Here is a 24,044-nt window from a genome sequence, read left to right as displayed (position 1 = left end):
TTGATGGTAATTACAGATAAAAAGTCAGAGAAATACCTAATACACAGGAATTTCATTTCTCTCTACTCTTAAGAAAACACTTTCATAACTTTCTGTTCTTATGCACTTTGCATTTAAGTGATGCTACAGTTCACATATATAATTTTCAATTTTTACTTTGGTACAAAAGGTAAATAAATAAATAGAACTAGAAATGTGTATGCATTTTATGAGTAATGAAAGCTATAAAAAAGCTATCAACGATATACAAAATTTAATTTTTGGCCTTTGAAATTAGAACCGTATCAATCATCTAAGTAAAAGAGTTAAATTAAAAGTTAAAATGTCAATATACACAGAATATGTGATGTAGCAGGAATAAATATTGCAAACAGACATGTTAATCATAAAAAAGATCTAGAAGTCTTTCTTTTAAGATATAAATTCTGGGCAGAAAGTACTATAAAAGAGTAAATTCTTATAATAACTCTAGAGAATGAACATAAACATTTTGCATGTAGTTTAGCAGAAAGGTGTATATAAACTTCTGTTGTCAAATCACATAATCTCTGTTTTATATGTATCAACCCCCTCAAGTTTTGCTTGTGAGCCATCCAAACGGAAAGCTGAAGAAATGGATTGAGTATAAGTTGAGCACCTACTAGGATTTACATATATTCTAATTGTTATATATTTCCCTGCGAATTCTTCAGTACAGTGCTTGACATTAATTGCAGTAGTGTTAAGTAACAGCTGTGAGAATCAAGAAACCCATCAACTACTTCAGCCACTATTTTCCCACTGACTCAAATATCAATATACATGCTTGTATACAGTAGAATAAAATGATGTTCACATCAGGACTAAAGGGGGTGATTAAAAACTGCTTTGGAAGTGGAGAGGAATTCAATAATACTTGGATTCCCTGGGACTTAAGAATATCTGTGAGAATATTCAATTAAAAAAAAAAGCTGTTCATAGACAGTAATGTGTACAGGCACTATAACAGAAATGAAAAGTCCCTTAAGTAGTCTACAAAGAGATGGCATAAATAAGTAGAAAACTAAAGACAATTAAAGCTTTTAATGATAACTCACTAAAATACCCCAACTGTAAACACTTTTGATTGACAATTGTGTGTTTATAAAAGGCAGTTAACACAAAGAGCAAATAATGGTAACTGCAAATGTCAATCTATTAGCAATAACTAGAGCTTTGCTCTCAAAGACATCAATGTATTCAGTCTTCAGACTGGCCTTACCTCTCCCTGAAGCATCAGCACCTCAGCAGTCCCTTTAGGACCACAGAGCCACAAGGCTGAAGATTATGTGTCTGAGCATGCCAAGGTCACTTACAGAAGCTCAGGCACAGTTAGTCAATCTGGATACATGGATCTGCTCTTCTTGGAGAACTGGGCAAAACCAGGGTTGCCCTAACTAACAGGCAGCCTAAACACAGGCTTAGGGCACAAGCAAAGCAGGGCAAATGAAAATGAGAAAACTCCATCTTTGATTAAATAGCCAAGATTTGTGATCAGAATCTCTAGGAAAAAAATGTTTGATTTATGCATACAGTTAAGTTTTATGTTCCATAGTTTGGTGTTATTTTTTATAATTACCTGGGGAGGCGGTGGATGGTTGGAGTGGCACATGGAGAGCCATAAAATCCTGTGAACATTTGGAACCTCTAAACATCTTAATTTGGCTTTGAGTAAAATCACTCAAAAATACAGGGTCAACCCAAGAAACAAATAAATATGGAGTGCTGCAAAAAATCATGTCTTTCAGTTAAAAACAATTGCTGAGCTGTTATGGGAGTAGCAAAGCTTAAATGAGGCCAGCATTTGCTTTTAACCCACATATTGCTAAACCACTCTAGTTTGCTCACCAATTCTTTGAATAACCTGAATTCATATTACAAACATGGATGTATTTCCACCCTGGAAATGAAGCTGAATTCTTTATTTTCTTATGAATTCATCAAACATTTTTCAAGTGCTTATTACTACCAGCCACTATATTAGAAAAAACATGGGCATATAGGCAAACAAGAACTGGCCCCTGCTTTCTCTGTGAGCCTCTGGAGCCTTGTGGGTCCAAGATCCAGAACTGCTGGAAGAAATTTTCAAGGCCCAAAGTGTTGTAGGCGTGGAGGACTACTGGGAAGGTGGGACAGTTTTTAGAAATTAAAAGTTATCCTGCCCTTCTTTTGTGATTCTTGGACCCTTGCTGAGAATAAGCATGCTTGAGACAAGCTTGGACCAAATAAGATACCACTAGACACTTGATATAACCTTAGTACCCCTGGAACAAGTGTGGGCATCTAAATTAAAAAGTATCCTGAAATATGGCACTTTCTATAAATAGAGTGTACACCAGAACAGTTAACAGATCAAACTTTCCAGAAATGTTTATATATGTCTTTACCCCTAAAAGAAAGGGATGCCAGAATAATATATCAACAACAAGGCAATTTCCAGAAAACATAAAAGGATTTCTTTACTGCCCTGAGTTTCAAAGTATCACTTTGTTGCACCAGCCAAACTTTGTAATATGGTAACAACTGGAGTCCTACTAGAAGCTTTATTGTGTGACTGAAAACAACACACTGCAAAAAGAAGTTATCACATAAATGTTAATGATTCTCTTGTTCAGTAATTACTGAACTACCTTGTCTTGGTAACCCAAAGTCATAGTGGCTTATGAATTGAAGAGGGTGTGGGTGGAGTGTGAGGCTATTATTATAAAATGTAAGAAACCCTAGAAGTTAAATTTGCATGTTCTTTCTAAAAAGGCCCCTTTTCCTTTAAAGATGTTCCTTGGTGCTTCAGAAATACCTACTATCATACGCTGAATTCAGTTATATTTGACATTTTGTACAAATGGAATATTATACAAAACCCATTATGTCCTACCTTTCTGTGCTTGAGGCTACAGGTATTCCTGTGCTCACTCTGCTGGTGATTTGAATTCTCACCACACTTAAGGATACAGGACCTGACCTTGGAAAATTTGATAGTATTTTATATCTGAAAATATATACATACTTTTTAAACTTCTATAATTTTTCTAAAGAATATAAATGGCTCTATATGGGAAAAAAATTAAGGACATGGGCAGTGTTTATATCAGATCTGTTCTGCCCTTTGATACTTTATAGTTGAATATAATAGTAGCACAATACATTAGTGGGAATGAAATTATTTTTTCTTGTGACGAAGTAAAAACTGTTTTGTCTAAGATTTTTCAAAATGCCTTTGAACTGAACACATCATTTGTTTCGATCAAATTTTCTTCTTGGTTGAGCACTCACATTTTTCTCTGTAAAATATTTCTGCATTTAGATACAATTTATACAGTTAGGTTGATTATTATTGCCATTTGATCACTCTGTGTGTACATTTTTGTTATCTCCCGTACCTTTTTTTCTTGATATTAAGTAGAACAAAAAGAAAATGTATTTAGAAAAGCATTTTCAAAATACATTATTAGTGTTCTATATATTTTTTTCCTTGCCAACAGGCTTGTGGGACAAATGCCTTAAAGAAAAAGGCTTTTTGTTTAGGAAGCAAATGAATTTTGTTTGTAGGACATTTTTAACATCTTCAGTCACCAGGGTATGAGTATAAACCAGTCTTATTTTGAGAAATATTTCTTTTCTAGGTATATGGATTTCTTCCCAGTCCCATCTAATGTTACCACTGACTTTCTGTTTGAGAAGAGTGCCAATTACTTCCACTCAGAGGAAGCGCCTAAAAGGGCAGCTTCTCTGGTCCCCAAAGCCAAAATCATCACCATTCTCATTGACCCATCAGACCGGGCATATTCCTGGTACCAGGTAAGGAAAATACAGACAGAATCCAGCAAGTAGAAGAGAAGTATGGAGAAGGGAGGGTGGTTTTCAGCAATAGCCACCACCTCGGGTTTTAACAGAAGAGACTTGCTAGCTTTATATTTCAGGAAGGTAAATAAATTTTTCTTTGTTTCCATGGAGAAACGTTCCCCTTAAGTTTTTCTTAATTTTGCATTCATTTAATTCATGTATTTAATAAAATGTATTAATACAATGAAGAAATTAAAATAGAGCAAATAAAATAGTATATACTTGTATGTATTCTGCTTCTATAAATCTGCATTTTAAAAGTAAAGTGTTATAACTTAAAATCATTATTTTTCATCTAATATGTGTATAATGCTGCTATTATTATCTCAATTTTACAGATAAGGAATATAACTGATTCCCCAAAGCAAAAATCACAGGTCTTTTTTTTTTTTTTTTTCTATAAAGGGCCAGAGAGTAGATATTTCAGGCTTTGCAGGCCATATGGTTACAACTCTGCCATTGTATTGCAAAAGCAGCCATAGACAATATGGAATTTAATGAGCCTAGCTGTGTTCCAATAAAACTTTATTTACAAAAACAAGCAAACTTTAGCCATAGATTGATGACCCTGACTCTAAAAGAGCTTAAATAACTGCTATACTGAAGAAATAACTTAGTAGCAAAACTAAATATAAGAATGAATTCTTGGGCTTCCCTGGTGGCGCAGTGGTTGAGAGTCCACCTGCCGATGCAGGGGACACGGGTTCGTGCCCCGGTCCGGGAAGACCCCACATGCCGCGGAGCGTCTGGGCTCGTGAACCATGGCCGCTGAGCCTGCGCATCGGGAGCCTGTGCTCCGCAACGGGAGTGGCCACAACAGTGAGAGGCCCGCGTCTACCGCAAAAAAAAAAAAAAGAATGAATTCTTCATTCTTGAAAGCCCAGCCAGTGTTCCCTGTTCTAAGCCTCTTTCTCATACACTCCAGGGTTGCCATTATGCTTCTACTGTTGGTTAGAACCTAGCACAGAAACAATCACTTTGAAATAATTTAAGACTCTAATAATAAAACTTACACATCAAATACATGTTTACTTTAATAAATATTAAAAATAATAGGAAAAAAACTGCCTCAGTGATATTTTATTAATCATCAAGTGGAAAAAGTTCAATAAAAAGCAGTCAAAATTAAATATAAGAGCATAACAAAATTAATAGAGTCAGTGTGTTTAGTCTCTAGTATCCTTAGTTATCATTCCTCGGTTTTGTAATTTAAAAAAACACTTTCCTAATGTTCATGTGTTCATCCATTCATTAAATTATTTTAATGACTACTATGTACAAAGTACTGTTCTAAGTATGTTCTACAGGTAAATTAACAAATCTGGACGCTACACTTGAGATCGCTTTCACTCTAATTGGAGAAATATGTGTAAATAACCAGTGTATAAATCAGAAAGTGTTAAGTGACAGGTAGACTCCTACAGAGTGATAAAGCCCATCTGATAAAGACGACCAGGAACAAGTTAGGTATATTAATTGGCTGCAGCAGAGGAGCCTGAACACTGGAAGAACTATCTGGGCACTTCCCTAAAGAAGGGAAGGATTTGTAAGGGGAGAAATTTAGGTAAAATTAACATGAAGTGTTTGATAGATGCAGGCAGGGCTGTGTGTAAGCTGGTTATCAGTAGGTCAGGGCTGAAAAGCAGACTAACCGTCCAATTTCCTTGGAAACTATAAAGTTAAGATAAATGTGGAATGTTACATCCAAAAATCACTTACCTGATACTCTGCACCTGGGTTGGAAATAAGGCTTCTTTGTGTTAAAGTGACCCACATAGCTCTGATCCTCCAGGCAAGACTGGGATGTTCCATTCTCACTGACCTCAAACATCTAAATTCCTGACAATCTATGATATTAGAGAATAAAGTTTCTCAGCATGGGGTCTTTCTGAACAAAAGCAGTTTTTCCGTGTTCACAAAAGGAAGCACAGATTGTCAGGAAAGGTTTCGTGGCTGGGACAGACCAGGGGAAGGTCATGGGATCTTAGGCATATTGATAATGATCTGCATGATAGGGAATGAGACTTCCTGGAAAGCTGGAATCCACAACTCCACGCCAACGTCATGCCCAACTCCTACAGCAATCTTTTAAATCAAAAATACAGCAAATTGCAAACTGACTGACTTGATATTGCGCCTTTTACATTTTCCACTACGTATCTAGAGAAAAAAGAAATAAGCCTTAATTGACTCAACAAGAAAGAAGAAAACTGGAGCTTGGCAACCACTTAGCCCCTGAAAAATTGAGAATTTGCTGAAAAAGGAGGTTTCAAGGCTGCAAGCTAACAAAACGTCCTAAATATTACAAATAAATCGCTCCACAGTGGCAAAATGCAGGCCTTAACAAAGTCTAGTGGAGTTTGTAGTATAGTAATTTGAATCTCAATTGCAGCAAATTTGCTATTCAACTAGATGTGGTAAACATCCACAAACCCACCACTAAGCCTGAATATTTTTTGGTCAATTTAGGGGAAAGGTGATTTCCTCAAACCCCTGGGCGTGAGCCTGAGCCATTATGAAATGCTTTCCTATCTGGATTGCTGCTTTCTGCATTTTCTGTACAATAAGCGATTCTGATTCATCGCAAAGGTTACCATTAGGTAAAATAATCTTGGCTTTGAGATGCTAGGTAGTATATTATAAAAGCTGTGGGTTTCAGGTAATGCACGTCAGAGTTTTCAGTAGTTTCTCCATTTAAATAGCCGATAGGGCTTTTCTAATCTAAAACTGCATTACTAGATGGAGCAAAACTACATGGCAGAACTAGTAGAGTGCTTTGTGCATTATGGATATTCACTGGACATGGTAAATGGTTTCTTATGGGCTGAAAAGGGGGCATTAAGGCAACTTTCAAAAGTTTACTTTCAGAATAATATGTATACACTAAGGAGACGACTCAGAAAAATTGGTTAAGGAATTCTATCAAGAAGAATTCCACCTCTACCAATTAATTATCAAATATATACTCTCATCAGTGTCATAACTTTTAATCCTGATGCTCCAAGCAAACATTTTCATCCTTTATTAATTGCAAAACAAATAACCCTCCAGCAGTGAGGCACTCCTTCCTTTAGCTTTGAGACTTGTCACAGAGATTGGTTTTTAATTATTTATGCCTATGATTCAAGTCGGTTTAATTATCCACCTTTTCATCATAGCATCAGCGATCACATGAAGACCCCGCAGCTCTGAAGTTTAGCTTCTACGAAGTGATCTCAGCCGGGCCCCGTGCATCCTCTGAGCTTAGAGCCTTGCAGAAGAGATGTTTGGTCCCAGGGTGGTATGCCAGCCACATCGAGAGATGGCTTATTTATTTCCCTCCCTTTCAGGTATTGAGCAATAAGAATCTACATCATGTTACAATCTCATCAAGTTTACAGCTCTGGTTTGGTTTTCTTTTGCTGGTTCCTCTAGGCTAGTGACTTTGCCTCTAGGCTAGAGGAAATTTTTACTCATTAAAACATTACTAGCCTTTACTCTTTAGTTGTAAATCAGACTCTGACAAACAGTAATAGGCAGAGGTAGAAAAACTATCTACTCTTCTTTCTAGAAGTAGTTCAGGATAATTCTCCCTGCCCTGTTTTCTAGTGCATACCCTTCCTGACTGTAAAGAGCATCGGAAGCTTGATACTCCTGATTCTTATTCTGAGAATAAAGCTTGAGAACCTCTTAACCAAACAAGGCAAATATTGTCTTGCTTAATTAAGTGCCATTATTTCCCTTTGAACCACCTTGCTGCATTTTTCACAAGTCCTATGTTTTCCTTGGCTTCCTTGCTTCTCTCTTTGGCCTACCATTAGCCTAGATTACAAAATCAGCCCCTACTGGATTGCATAAAGCAGTCCCGTCACATCAGACACAGTATATGCCTGTGTGTCTAGAAACATGCTAGCCATAATGATACCATATATGCAACCATATATGGCTATTTAAATTTTTATTAAAATTATATAAAATTAAAAATTAAGTTTCTCAATCACATTAGCCACATTTCAAATGTTCAGTAGCCACCAGTTAGATACTGCAGCCGTTGAACGTGTCTATCCACAGAGAAAGTTCTAATGAACGATGCTGGTAGAGACTAAATAGAAATATTGGAGAAGAGGTGTGAGCAAGAGCTGCTTTCCAGGCTTTATGGCCCTTCATCATGGTCTCCTGTCATTTTATCTTGCTGGGACCACCCCCTTCCCTCACCAGAGCAACAAGCAAATTCTTGCCTGTAGTCTGTTGAGGAACTTCTGTTTCCTTTCAGGCTTTCTGGGAGTCTTACCTTTTTCTCCAAATGGATTATCAAAATATTTCTTAAAACCTTACAGTGCTACTCCTTTGACTGGAATCATGGAGAATGGCCATGTCCTCTGTCTCACTGTACCTGGTCTGGTCACTTTTCTTCCTTCCTGCAATGCTCCTTCCCACCTTGAATCATGGAATCATTGTTTTATCTGTTTTTAAACTTGGTTTCCATTTGTGATTTTGTAGTCACATTTCTTAAGCTCTCTTTTTACCCTCAAATGGCTTTTTTGTTTTCATCGTGTTTGCAGGACTTCTCGGACTACAAAACGTGAGCACATTTAATTAGTGTGATTTATTTTTTGTTCCAGGTCATTAATGAGGATGGCCTGGTTAAGTCTTAACAACAACGCACACAAGTCCCCTCAGTCTCTCACTGAATAAATTCAGAGTGCAGAAGTTTTTAATTATGCAGTTACATGTCTTTTTTCAATGTGCATTTTTTTTTAATTTCCTTGTTAATTTAGTTGCTAATTATTGATGGGCAACAGCTAAGAACTGATCCTGCTACAGTGATGGATGAAGTACAGAAGTTTCTAGGAGTCTCTCCTCATTATAATTACTCAGAAGCTTTAACGTAAGTTTATATTCTAATTAATTTATTGAAGTTTCAGCAGAGAACTGATTTTAAAGAAATTGTAGCTTGGTGATACAGCTGTCAAGTTAGCTGTTCCTTACATACTGATTATTTTCCAGTTGATATTAACCACTTGAGAAAGAACATTTCAACAGTTTGGCAAAGAAATGTCCAAAATCCTCTATTGATTTCTAACTAGGAAGGATTTCCCCTGGAAGGAACAAAACAGTTGCAAATCTTAAAAGCAACAACTAACCTTAAAAGAGGCTACTTTAAGTTGGTAAGCACTGAGCCTATTTAACAAACAATACTGAGACCTCTTGGAAGCATTAAAAAGACTTCTTGAACTAGGTGATTTATGAACTCCTCTCTCTTCTGTGAAATTTTCAAAACCCAATGTCATACAGCAAGAAATAGCCCAATAGGCGACCGAATAGGCAGAGAGAAAGGTGCTATTATTACTTCTACACTTAATTCCATTTTTTGCTGGTCTTCACCCACTGTATGACTGACCCTGCCCCCTCTTCTTCAGAGGCCTCAGCAGTTACAGCTCTGGTTTGGTTTTCTTTTTCTGGTTCCCACTGATTTTCTTAGATAGTCAACTCCTTCAGAGTGGGGGCCAGGGTGAGGCAAGAGAAGCACTAGAATTTAAGGAGGCACTCACTCTCAGGACCCCGCAAATACCTGAGAGTGAGTGGCTCCTAAAATTTTTCAGCCAAGGTGCCTCTCTTGCCTCACCTTAATCCTGACTCTGGGGTTCACTTAGCATTTTAAATAAGACCTCCATCTGACTTTGTCCATTTATAATGGTTGGCAGTCAGATGTCTGAAGGTTGTGTTTGTTCCTATTTCACATGCAACTGGAACAAGCAACTGGGAGATCCTGAGCTGGATGAACTGTGGACCTGGCTCTCACTGTAATATATATATTTAATTTTAGGGTCATAGACTGAGCCTTAAAAAAACCGATTAAGATTGCAATGTGGAATTCTTCCATTGTATCTCTCAGTATAAAACTCAGTTCTGTAGATCAACTGATTTTCTCTTTTCATTGTTCTCCTTATGCTATAGCAGTTTAGAAAGTGAGAGACAAGATTCCTTTACCTTTCACTGTCCCTTACAGAAAAAGGTTTGCAGAAAACCATCAAATACTGTGTACATCTTGCATAAATCATATGTAGAGACACATGTAAGAGAGACATTTTGATCTAGAGGACAAAGGAGTAGGTGGAACTCGAGAGTTTTGCGCTTCCTTCCTAAGAGTCATTTACTTTGTTGTTACTATTAACCTTCTACCCTCTGTGTTTTCTATAGTGTGGATCCTATCAGAGATTTGGAGAGCTTAAAGTACCAACACAGACACTAGCCTTAGGTATTTAACTTTCAGCTTGACCTTAAAGAAAGCTGAGTGAATTTAGCTTTAGTTAGAAATTCGAGTCCACTTTCTGCTTTATATCCTTTTAAGTATCTCTTAGAAAAGAAAGTTTTTATTTTCTAAACAGTTTTCTATTTCAAGTTGGCTTATCTTTGGGTCTTTTTTATAGAGCATATAGCAAAGTACTGTATTTCAGAAAGAAGTGGAGTATTCTATAAAAACATAATCTCTTTTTCTTATGGAATGGTCCTTGACCTGCATGCTGTGTATCTGTCCCCTTTGCATCCGGCTCAGCAGCAAGCTTTTTATTCACCTCCAAGGGTAAAGTAAAGGGAGTGTAAACTTAAGAGAAGTAATATCAAAGCAACGTACTGTATACAAAGGACTATGGGTCACTTTGCACCTGGGATGTATCTGGCTAAAATTACCCCTTATATGATTCTGTAACCTTACTGGGGGCTCAGTGGGTGAAGTAGCAAGATAAGATGTGTGTAGTCTCTGAAACCACAGTTTCAGGTCCAGCAGGGCTGCCTACTCAACCTGCTCATAGATAAGGTACTGCCATTCCGTTTCTTTTTATATTTTCTTGTCAATCAGTTAGCCTGACACACCTTGTAAAAACCAGCAGTGTACCTGTTGTAGAATATTTGGAACTTCATGTCATTGGCTTAGGTCTAAATCCTCCTTCATCCATGCCCTTTGCAATTGTTCTGAATCCTGCCCTCCAATTTTAGTTATTCTTATTAAACTAATTGTACTGGTAAGTTGTTTCTGTGGTGCTTTGGATATGTTGGAGATGACTGGGTGTAGAAAATGTATGTTCACAGGAATGTCATTTATTGCTTCATATTTTTCCTGCTAATGGTAGTGAAGACTACCTCTTTGGTAGTTTTAAAAAAAAAATTATTTAAAGCCTTCAAAGAATGTTCTGAACTGCAAACAGATATGAGTTCTCAACTAACCACATAAATCCAGTTCTTTGCACACAGTAGAATAAATGAATGAAACTAGGTCTATGCAAAGGTTTTACCATACAGTCTTGGCATGAAAGAGTACTCCAGTTTAAGAGAGCTATAAATTGATTATCTTCAATATTTAAAAAGCTCCAATTTCAAAACTATTTTCCATAAAAATGGCAATAAATTTCCATTGTTAAGAGTGTTATTTATTCTTTTCCACAATCACTACAGAAGTGTTCAAGACTTCCAAATTTCATACAGTCATGGATGGTCTATGATATCTTAAAATGACTTAGTACTGTCATCATGGATTTTAAATGATATATTGAATCGGTAAAAATCTGATTTTCTTAGTGAGTGTGGCTGTGATCTGAAATAAGCAGTTTAAGCTTTAAAAAATATAAATGGGAACTTTCTCATTCAATTAAGTAAATTCACATTTTACAATTCTTGTTCAATATAACCTTAATCCCTAAATTATAAATAACATTGATAATACTAACATTATTTTAGCTTGCATATTATGTTTTTAGTGTTTAAAAGCTGTCTAATCATTTAAGAAAAAGCAGGAAAAATAACGCTCAGCATGGAATTGTGTTAATTTGTATAAATTTTCCCATGAATATATCCATTCAGAATTATACAAGCCATCAATGACTGTGACAGGAGTCTTCCCACTTATAAGTACTAGTTAAATACTAGTGAATACTGAACCTGACATCTTTATTTCTCAGTCAATTAACCTGTTTATTAACATGAATGAAACCAGACTGAGTTTTATGAATTTTTAATAATAGTTTACAATGAAAATTTCAATAAATGGACAATAAGGATTTGAAGGCCAGGAGTTGAATGAAGATTGTGCGTTTGTTTTGTTTTGTTCTGTGGATGGGGCTTAACTAAGTCATAAAGAACTGAAGCTGCTTCAGCTGTTTCTAATATTACTTCCCCGGCAACCAAATTTATATTGTCTAGGAATTCTTTCCCTTTTTAGATGAGTTTGAGTAAAACTGTGCCAAATTAAAACTTTTTTTAGTAGCAAAAAACAGTAGCCATAGTAGCTAAAATCTGCTGGTTCTCTAGATTACCTATGAAACAGCTAGAAATGCTAAGAAGTGAAAAAGAAGAAAATAATCTACTCCAATTTCATATAAATTTGTTTTTAAAAGTGCTTATAACATTTCAAAATCAGTATATGTTTATATGTTCTAAGTATTTTATATATATTGCTTCATAACAATACTATGTGATAGACACTATTAGCTCCACTTTTCAGCTACAAAAACTGGGGCACAGAAAAGCTTAGCCAAAAGTCACTCAGCAAGTAAGTTGAGGAGGCAGGATTGAACCACAATCATTCCTCTGGAGCCTACACTGCCAATTTATTAAGCTCTTCAAATTGGCACAAGAGGGACTTCCCTGGCAGTCCAGTGGTAAAGAATCCACCTTCCAATGCTGGGGACATGGGTTCAATCCCTGGTCGGGGAACTAAGATCCCACATGCCGCGCACAGGGCAACTAATACCACGCGCCACAACTTCTGAGCTCGCGCTCCTCAGCTAGAGAGGCCGCATGCCGCAAACTACAGAGCCCACGTGCTCTGGAGACTGCACGCCACAACTAGAGAGAAGCCTGCGCACCGCAACGAAGAGTCCACGCACTGCAATGAAAGATCCGTCATGCCTCAACAAAGATCCCGCATGCCTGCCATAAAACCATAATAAATAAATAAAATATTTTTTTAAAAATTGGCACAAGAGGGCTTCCCTGGTGGCGCAGTGGTTGAGAGTCCGCCTGCTGATGCAGGGGACACAGGTTCGTGCCCTGGTCCGGGAAGATCCCACATGCCTCGGAGTGGCTAGGCCCGTGAGCCATGGCCGCTGAGCCTGTGTTCTAGAGCCCACGAGCCACAACTACTGAGGCCTGTGCACCTAGAGCCCGTGCTCCGCAACGGGAGAGGCCACCACAGTGAGAGGCCCGCGCACCGCAACGAAGAGTAGCCCCCGCTCACCACAGCTAGAGAAAGCCCACGCGCAGCAACAAAGACCCAATGCAGCCAAAAATAAATAAAATAAATAAATTTGTTTAAAAAAAAAAGTCTACAAATAACAAATGCTGGAGAGGGTGTGGAGAAAAGGGAACCCTCCTACACTGTTGGTGGGAATGTAAGTTGTTACAGCTGCTATGGAAAACATTACGGAGGTTCCTCAGAAAACTAAAAATAGAATTACGGTATGATCCAGCAATCCCATTCCCGGGCATATATCCAGAGAAAACTGTCATTCAAAAAGATACATGCAGCCGTTCATAGCAGCACTATTCACGATAGCCAAGACATGGAAACAACCTAAATGTCCATTGACAGATGAATGGATAAAGAAGATATGGTATATACATATAATGGAATATTGCTCAGCCATAAAAAATGAAATAATGCCATTTGCAGAAACATGGATGTAACCAGAGATTATCATACTAAGTGAAGTAAGTCAGAAAGAAAAAGACAAATACCATATGATACCACTTATATGTGGAATGAACCTATCAATGAAACAGAAACAGAATCACGGACATAGAGAATAGACTGGTGGTTGCCAAAGGGAAGTGGGGAGGGCAGAGGATGGACTAGGAGTTTGGGGTTAGTAGATTCAAACTATCATATATAGAATGGATGGAAAAGAAGGTCCTACTGTATAGCACAGAGAACTATAGTCAATGTCCTGGGATAAACCATAATGGAAAAGAATATAAAAAAGAATGTATATGTAGGTATAAGTGAGTCACTTTGCTCTACAGAAGAAATTAACACAACATTGTAAATTAACTATACCTCAATTAAAAATAAATAAAAATGTGATATATATCAGTACATCCAATGGAATACTATTCAGCAATAAAAAGGAATAAATTTTGAAACATGCTAAAAAATAAATAAAAATAATCCACCTCCAGACACATTGTCACTTTGCATAATAAATGTGTAATCATAGTGATATGCAAATTAAAGCTACATTGAGATACCATTAGAATGGCTATAATCCAAAAGATAATACCAAATGTTGGTAAGAATGTGGAGAAACTGGAAACCTCAAATATTGCTGATGGTAATGTATAATAAATGGCCACTTTACAAAAGGAGTTTTGCAATTTCTTAAAAAATTAAACAGGAGTTTACAAATAATCCAATTCCACTCCTAGGAATTTACCCCAAAAGAAATGAAAACCTATGTCCACAAAGAATTGTTCACCACAGCATTATTCATAATAGCCAAAAGCTGCAATCAATCTGAAAAATGGATTTAAGAAAATTTGGCATATCCACACAATTCAGTATTCGTTCACAGAAATGTTATTTCAATGTAAAGACATTTCAAACATTCTTGCACCTTCTAAGTGTAATCTGAATGTTCCCTGGGATTCACCTGCCCAAGGGTAAAATGAAGGTCACATTTTCATTAATATAGAGATGTTACTAGTTGGAGGCTGAATCATTGGAGAATCTTGATTGTCCATGCCCACAGGTCTCTTCCAGTTATTTCTAAACATCCCCAGGTGATACTCCACACAAACTTAAGAACCAGTGCATTCTTGCTTTTTCTTTAATTCAACAAAGATTTATTGAATGACTATTATGGCATGACTCTGGGTACACAATGATAAAGTATCCCTACCTCTAGGAAGGGGTAACCATGGAGAGACACTAAACAACACATAAAATTTTCTCCAAAATGTTCTCTTCCTGAAAGCCTTTAAAGAGGATCCTAGCCATTATCAGTTCCCACACGAAATGACTAGCTGCCAGTGCCTACACAAAAAGGTTGTTTCCTTGCTGTCCTACCAGATATTAGTAGTCCTGAGGCTAATTTTCAGAGGGACACTGATGATATTCTGAAAAGATGTGAGAGATCTTTCTCCATCTCATGTCAAGCTTCTTCACTTGGGCTCTGAATTGCTCACAAGGTCCTTCATCAACATCAATCCCTCACCTCCTCAGGCAACCTGAAAAATAATATGATCTCCCGTGTACCTTCCTCTTCTTTTTGTTTCCACTACGATACAGTTACACCACTGCTTGTGAACTTATACTTACAGAACTTACAGATGTCTGGGCTAGGTGTCAGCTCCACAGACACACATTTTTCTCAATAAAGCCCAGCCTGACAGTCCACTGCATGAGATGTAATCAATTAGCAGAGGTGAAAGAAAAACCTATTTTTCTTTTGATTTTTAACTTTAATATGTGTGAAGTTAGTGTTTCTTAAAGAAACATTCTGTCAGAAAGCTGCTCATTTTAACATAAGGCATGCGTATGTTGCAGACATGTATCTATAGTTAGGTATATTAGCAAAAAAAATTATAATAATAGCTAGTCTGGATTTTGATCAAACACTTAAAATGAGTCATAATTCAGTTATGGAAATTACCAATAACAAAATGTTAATGAAAAATGTTTTATCAATAGCAGACTTCCAGAAATGTTGTTGTGTTAGAGCTTCCCAGTTTTCGTGTATAGATTATTTCAATCATCGTCTCTATTTTTTAAATTTATTTATTTTATTGACGTTAGTTGATTTATTAATGCTCTCCTTTCTTATACCTCTGACTATGAAACATTTATTCAGTTGCCTTACAGATGCAATCAAGAATATAAACAACATGGAGATATATCATATTATGTCTTGATCCCACACAATTGCTTTAATAATGATCAGAAATGGGCTTTGCACAAGTAGGATGTGAGTAATCCTTTAGTGTCTCTAATATCCAAAGCAGGGAGGAGACAGAGATATAGGTTTGCCTTCTTTTCATAGGGCTATAGTTATAAAGTCTACAACATTAGCTACAGAAAGACTACTCTCCAATCACACATTCAATCACAATATAATTTTAAATCAGCTTTATTGATGTGTAATTTACATATAATAAAATCTACCCATTTTAATTGTACGGTTTGATGAATTTTGACAAACATGTACTGTTGTATACACCATCACAATCAAGATATAGAACATTAATCCAAAGTTTCCACATGCTCTATTGCAGTCAGTCCTTTCCCCTCACCCCTGAGCCCTGGCAACCACTCTTCTACTTTCTTTCACTTAGCATAATGCTTTTGACATTCCTCCTTGTTGTTACATCTATCAGTAATTGGGTTTTTTTTTTATTGTTCAGTAGTACTCCATTTTATGGATATACCACAATTTGTTTATCCTTTCACCAGTTGATGGACATAGGGTTGCTTCCACTTGGGGGCTACTATGAATGAAGCTACCATGAACATTTGTGTACAGATCTTTGTGTGGACATATATTTTCATTTCTTTTGGATAAAGACCCAGAAATGGGATTAGTGGGCCATATAGTAATTACGTATTTAACTTTATAAGAAACTTTCCAAAGTGTCTGTAATATCCTAAATTTCTACCAAAAGGTGTAACAGTTCTAGCTGTTCCACATCTTTGCCAACACTTGGTATTGGTCTTTTTAAGTTAAGTCATTCTAGTATCTAGTGGTATTTCATTTGTGATTTTAATTTGCATTTTCTTAATGACTAATGATACTGAGCAAATTTGCATTTGTTTATTGGTCATTCATCTGTGTTTTTGATAAAGTGTCTATTCCAATCTTTTACTCAATTTTTATTGGTAATTTCATCTTTTTTTATTGAGTTCATTTGTATATTCTGAATATCAGTCCTTTATTAGATTAACATTTTACAAATATTTTTGCCCAACATGTGGTTTCTCTTTTCATTTTCTTAAGTGTTTTAGAAAAGCAAAAGTTTAAATTTTGATGTATTCAAAATTATCATTATTCTTTTATCATTCATCCTAAGAAGTCTTTGCCTAACCCAAAAATTTTCTATGTGTTTTTTCCTATGTTTACTTCCAGAATTCTTACAGTTTAGCTCTTAGCTCATTCACGAAATGAGATTTCATTTCAAGTTAATTTTCATATACAGTGTGAGGTCAGTGTTCATATTTTCCATATAGACATCCAATTTTTCCAGTTCAATTTATTTAAAAGATTGTCCTTTCCCATTGAACTACTGTGGCACCTACTTTTGAAAATCAGTTGACAGTAGATGTGTTGTTCCGTTTCTAGATTCTATTTTGTTCATTGACCCATTGGTGCCAATACTCCACAGGCTTGATTACTGTGGCATTATAGTAAATCTTGAAACTAAATAGTATAAGATCTCCAACTTTGATCTTCTCTTTCAAATTGTTTTAGCTTGTCTAAAACAAATTATTAGCTTGTATCTCCATATACATTTTATAATCATTTTTTCAGTTTCTACCAAAAAAAAAGTCCATTGGAGTTTTGGACTCACATTGAATTATCTAGACAAATCTGGAGATGAGATTGATATTTTAAAAATATTTAGTCTTCTGATCTGTGAACATGGTATAGCTCTTTTTTGTTTATGTCTTCTGTAATTTCACTTAACAATTGTAGTTTTCATTGTACAGATCTTGCATACATTTTGTGCTAAATTTATCCCTAGGTATTTCATGTTTTTATGCTAATTTAAATGTTTTAATTTCAATTTCCAGTTGTTCATTGTTTACACTATAGTTTTAAGAAAAAGTTAGAAGCAGCATTCTGGGAAGTAGTATGAATTAAAGACAAAAGGAAAAGGTGGCCCTAAATGATAATTCTTTCTAATGAAGAAAAAATTATAGCAATAGAATCGCTGAATAACAAAAGCCATGTGAAAGAATCATCATTGCTGACTGTTACTTTCACTTTTATATTCAAGCATGGGAAATTACTATTTATTCATAATGAATTATAATACAGAACATACCCAGAGACCAGTGAAGAGAAAAGGCCCTCTACCTAGGGTCAGGAGGCTTAGACTTGAGTTGTCACCTGCATACTGAAAAAGTATATAGTCCAAGATAAATAAACCTTGACGAGCACTTCCTTCTTTTTCATTTTTGTATTCAACTAACAGTTGGTGAGTGTTCACAAAGAGCCAAACACTGTGCTAAGTGCCATTAAATGGGACAAATGCTATACTCCATATCATTAAGGGGTTATAAGAAAAGCTCAAATGAGAAAGGGTTATATGAACTATTTTGGTAAACTAAAATATAAGTTTAATGTGCTGCTATTACTTTTATTACAATTGTGCCATGAAAATCTTTTTTATAGGTGTTATTCCTTTAATACAGAGCTCATACCAAAATAAGGAAGTGTCTCTGGAAAAACATTAAATGGATTAGAGCTAGAGACTCCTGAAATTCATTACTCCATGACACACCAAAACCTCTTCTATTAACCTGTAACTGAATGGTACAAGTACTGTGTAAATCCGTAGATGTGAAGACTGACTTGTTATTTTTAAAACCTGCAAAGGGAAAGAATGGGCTTGAAATTTATATAGCTTTTTCCTTCCAGATGAAGGAGGTAGGCTTATTAATTTCTATTAATAGGACACCTCCTGCTGACAGTTTTTCTATTAGAAATCTGGCAAACTCACAAATATGACAGATGGACTGAGAATTCAGAAGTATGCCAAAAGACTTTATGTAAAGTGATGCATTCAAAAAATATGCCAGTTTCCTTGGTTATAGATTAATATCCGAACAATTAAAAATACTTGCTTGAAAAATACTTTTTTGTTCTTTGTATTTTTTATTTTTTTAGGTTTGATTCTCATAAAGGTTTCTGGTGTCAATTACTGGAAGAAGGTAAAACAAAATGCCTTGGAAAGAGCAAAGGAAGAAAATACCCTCCAATGGATCCTGAGGTAAGTATAGAGCTTAAAAGTACAAACTAAATAAGCAAAATGATACATAAAAATATATCTATTTTCTTATAAAAGTGATTAAAATTAAAATTCACCCTTTATAAAAATTAAAAGTGACATTTGGATTAGAATGCATTCAGGTTGCTTGTTTTGATTTTTCCAGTGATTATCTTACCTGTCATGCAAGAATAAAAGAAAACAATAGAATTTGCCATTTTGAATCAGAACAAAGAAGGCAACATCTCATTCCAAAAGGAATGATACATTCACAGAAATTTTAGCACTAAAAATGTTAACTGAAACCAAGACAGGAAATGTATCAGCTGGAAATTGAAAATAGGCCCAAAAGATTTTATTTTCACTGTCTAAGTCACTCTCTAGTAGTAAGTGTGGCCTGCATAATAATATTAATTATTGGTATACTAAGTTTTGAACTGTTAATATGTTAATAAGATGAAAGAATGAATATATTTCCCAAATGTGTAAGATACTAGCAGATAATTTAGGCTCTGGAGAATGGAGACACCCAAACTTAGCAGTAGGTATGTAGCGCTTCGGGTTTATTCTGTTCCAAATGGTGACATAGTGATCACTTAAAGCTACAGTTTTCCCACTTTGTAGACGCTATATATTTACTTTAAAGCTTATTTCACATATATTAAAATTTATTAATATTATTTTGATTTCATAATCAGTCCAGCTAACATATAGTTTGGACATAAGAATGCAAGTAGATTGATTTTGTAAAAAAAAAATTTTTTTAACTCAAAAATGAAGACATTATTTGGCATTGTTTTCCCACAATGTTTAATATATTATGGTAACTAAGAATCCTGCAGTGGTCCAAGAATCCTAACATGGTATGAACTTGTCTGGATACTTTTTAATACTTGAAGACTTTAAGGACCTTTTTTGCAACCTGATAGAGACAGAGCATCTATCAAGCTAAGCTCACTAAGCTCACAATTAAATTCTATCTAAAAGGCATTGTGGAGGTTCTTGTTCTTTTGATAAACAAGTTGCATTCTCAGAACTCCAATTTTCTTTGGTGGGTTATTAAAATATACCTTCAGAGCACTACGAAAACAATCCTTACATATTAATAAATATTCAAGGGCAATTCCCATTGTATTTCAAGACAGTAATATAAAGTATCTCATTTTCATGTATGTCAAAGCTATCTCTCTCTATATTTATTAAAACTAAAACATTCAAGACACTGTAGAACATCTTTCTTAGTATTTTATTTCACTCCTATCAAACACATACTGAGACCTAATATTAAATATGTGGTAGAGAAAGATAAGAAAAACATAACTTTTCAGGATATCATTATTTCCATATCTCCCAACAAGGTTACTGCGTAATCCATCCCTAAGATATTTTTTCTCAAACACCTCTGACACCAAATGTGTGAGTTTTCCATACCAAGCAATTCTCCAGTTTTCTGCAGACACCAGCTAGGTATCCTGCAGTTTAATCCAATTCTGACACTAACTATTCAGGGTTAGTGTAGCCCCACAGATTAAGGGCTCAGCCCCACAGAACTGCCCCCTTCAGACTCCAGTAACAAGTAGTGGATTCCCAGGTTACTCACACTTCTGTCCAACTTGGCTGCAAATCAGGGGTTCCCTCATCAGGTTTTATAATTTGCTATAATGACTCACACAACCCAGGGAAACACTTCACTTCCTATTATTATAAACAAAGAGGTACTTAGGACAAGGTCCAGAAGGGTCCTGAGCACAGGAGCTTCTCTGTCCCTGTGGAATCTGGGGTGTACCACCCTCCCAGCACATGGATGCATTTACCAACCCTGAGTTATGGAGGTTTCGTTGCACAAGGATGGTTGATTAAATAATTGTCTGTTGGTGAATAACTCAATCCCCTGTCCCTCTTCCCTTCCCTGGAGGTTGGAGGGTGGGGCTGAAAGTTCCAACCCTCTAATGATATGTTTGGTTCCTCTATAGCAACCAGCACCCATCTGAAGCTATCTAGGGGCCCATAAGAGTCAAGTCATAAGCAGAAACTCAGATAAGGTTTAAAGGAGATTATTGTAAATAAGAAAAGCCACTCTTTACACCCCTGTCACTCAGGAAATTACAAGGGATTTAGGAGCTCTGTGCCAGGAACCAGAGTCAAAAACCAAATATATATTTCTTATTATATCACAAAATCATATACATACTGGATTTATTTGAGGGAGTAGAATAGCTGATTTTGTGCAAATAGTGCCCAGAGAGGAGGCAAGAGTAACGGGTCCTTCCTGGAGGTAATGGAAACACAAGTGTACACAGATTAGAATAGGCAGTACTGTCACCACACTGCTTGCTTCTCCTGCTACAGAAAAACACCAGAACCCTTCCTCACAAACATCACCAAAACATCATAGGATGGAAATTAAGAATGCTGTTAGCCTACTTCCACTTTGACTTTGTTTATCAAAATATATTGTAGAAAGGGAATAAAAACTGACATTTTAAATGAACCACTAAGTCTATGACCTCTCCAAGTCAAAAGCATTTAATAGATTCTTTAATAATAGGCCAATAAACAACCTGATATTGAATTTATTATACGATTCCTTCTTTTACCATATATTATGATTCCCTCTTATTACACTAATTTCATGAGTTTGCATGAAGTAGACTACGTTGGCATACTTAGCAGATATCCTATCTGTGATTTATCATCTAAAATAGTCCCTTTCTGAATGATGGTCAGATAACAATGTATGTACAATAAATCCTGCATATCACTGAGTTCTGTCCTAGTAACTTTTGGCCTGAATATATTAGACTCTCAAATAGGACATGTTGTACATTACAAGTCTCATATCAGTTATCTTGCCACATGAGAGAGCAGAGCAACAAGAAGAAAGGGTACTTGATTATAGGGACCAACATGCACAAATAATAGGGCACAGGACAAGGGTTTGGCTACAGAGGCAGCACTGATACAGACAGCCAGGTTTGAAAATAATGCCAAAAAGACCAAAAAGTTGAGGTATAGTTGAGATACTCCTCAGTAACAGGAGGTACGATCCAAACTCCAAAGGGATGTGTGGTCGATATTGATCCCAGGAGGTTCAATTCTAAAATTAGTTAAGATGTTGGAGAATCCTTTGCCATATGGAAAATATCAGGGAGCAAAATGGCAGGAGCTGGGCAGCCCCAGGCTGCTGTTGTTCTAGGGTTTCTCTCATAAAGGGGAACAATGCAAAGTAAGACCTTAAGAGAAAACACAGTGGGGAAGGTTAGAAACTTAGCCTCTGCACAAAGGCCTAGGGCTCAGCCCTGGATTCCAGGTCTGGCTGGCAGCAAAGGAGGCACAAAATGATCAGACCCCCAGATGGAGTATCTGGGAATATGATTTGTCTCCACCTCTCTCTGGCCTGGGTGTACCAGCTGGGCCTGTCAGTGGTTTTACAGCTAATGACCGTGGAAGACCAAAACCAGAAGTGAGACAAAGGTTTGGGTTCTCCCTTGATCGCAGTGATGGTTAGAATATAGCACAAATGTCAGTCTGGTTCCAGTGATCATAATGACTACAAAAACCACTATGTTACATAGAAATTACCAGTATAAAACCAGATGATTTTCTATGGCCTTTAAAATGGGGTACCAGATATGACATTTTAAAAGACTAGCACAAGGAATTAAATTAAAACTTTTTAAAGATTCAACTCAACTAAAAACCCCAGAATAGGGACTTCCCTGGTGGTCCAGTGGTTAAGACCCCATGGTGGGAAAACTAAGATCCCACATGCCACACCGTGCAGTCCAAAAAAAACAATAAAAATAAAAACCTCGGAATAGTGTAAAGCAGGGAAGTATAGATACAGATTCAGAAATCCATCCTTCACAACATTCCCAACAATGGTCATTTACACTACATATAAACCCCACTAAACACCATCTTACAATACAGCACTTTCCATTTCTGACAATTTCAATTATTAAACTATTTTTCTTTATTGAAGGGAAATCTACTTCCCTATAAGTCAGGATCGTTTACAAGGCATTCCTTTCCTTCCTTGGGTCAAATAGTACAAATAAGGTTATAGGCTTACCTAGTTTACCTACTATATTTTTAAGGTTTACCATAGTACTGTTTTAGCAGTGAATATTTTGTGTATGCCTTAAAAGAGCTCTTAAGAAAATATTACCTTCAAAATCTAAATGTAAATTAATGATGACAAAGGAGTATTTTATTTTATAGATTTACCAACCCAACTCTTATTCCAAAGCCAGGATAGTTTTAATAGAGCATAATATTAGACCCAATCAGTTATTACAGCTATATTTCTAGCAATTCAGTCTAGTTATTTAAACATTTAATTCTGCACAAATAAATCCCATGCTTAATATGAAAACCCTTTCCCTAGTGAAAACAGCATATGTGTTTGGAGTGTGTATTTTGAAGAACAGAGTCACTGTGTTTATATTATGCTAAAGAAATAGCCCACATGCTTAATATCAGTTTTAAACCAGTATGGTTTACTTGACACAGATGTAAACATCGTCAAAGTATATGAAGTATACTTTAAAAAACAAAATTAAATGTCCTTTCATCTCCTCCTCCCATCTCAGAGCAGAGTGTTTCTATCCAGCTACTATCGGGACCACAACGTGGAACTCTCCAAGCTGCTGCACAGACTGGGGCAGCCCCTGCCGTCCTGGCTGAGACAGGAGCTGCAGAAAGTGAGATAGCACTAAGAGACATCTCGAGAATGCATCTCCGTGGAATGCTCACCTCTCCCAGAGCTTCCAGGGGCTACCAAAAGGCGGTTTATAAACATACCTCTTCAAATGAGAAAAAAAGAACAAAGGTCCTTCCATGTGCTGGCATGTGGATGAGTAGAAACAAAACAAACAAACAAAAAAGGTATCTGTTACAAGCCTTGAGGCCTATGGCCTTTCTCTTAACACTGGAGCCTGTGGGGTCATTGGAGACTACTGTGCACTCATGTGGAAATCAATAGCAACCAATATAAATATCAAACACAAATGCAGAACTGTCCCATTTTGTAGTAATATTTACACTTTTATATATCAACCAAGATTGGGTCTCTGTAGATTTTTAGGCTGCTGTTTGCCTGTACAATGTTTTCTTATTCTTTGATTCTATAAAGTGTCCTACAAAACAAGAAGCAAACATCACAATGTAGCATAAGACGCTAAAGGCCTAACATCCATGAAAAATGCTTGCCAAAATGTAAATCC

At 36.2% G+C, this 24,044-nt stretch overlaps 1 protein-coding gene across 1 annotated transcript in view; it reads left to right on the top strand.

Moving 5' to 3' along the window:
• The window catches only part of NDST3 (N-deacetylase and N-sulfotransferase 3), a 137,746-nt gene extending 113,946 nt beyond the window's left edge, over window positions 1–23,800 (top strand). The window contains exons 9-13 of the mRNA XM_079919970.1: window positions 3,642–3,816; window positions 7,020–7,190; window positions 8,619–8,728; window positions 18,717–18,819; window positions 23,412–23,800. Of these exons, the coding sequence (XP_079776096.1) occupies window positions 3,642–3,816; window positions 7,020–7,190; window positions 8,619–8,728; window positions 18,717–18,819; window positions 23,412–23,531 (679 nt within the window). The 3' untranslated portion in view covers window positions 23,532–23,800. The remainder of the gene's footprint in view (window positions 1–3,641; window positions 3,817–7,019; window positions 7,191–8,618; window positions 8,729–18,716; window positions 18,820–23,411) is intronic.
• Window positions 23,801–24,044: the final 244 nt, after the last annotated feature.

Source organism: Stenella coeruleoalba, assembly GCF_951394435.1.
Source record: "Stenella coeruleoalba genome assembly, chromosome: 4".
Classification (NCBI taxonomy): Eukaryota; Metazoa; Chordata; class Mammalia; order Artiodactyla; family Delphinidae; genus Stenella; species Stenella coeruleoalba.
The sequence above is the reverse complement of the archived record's forward strand: the minus strand, read 5'-3'. Positions and strand labels throughout refer to the sequence as shown.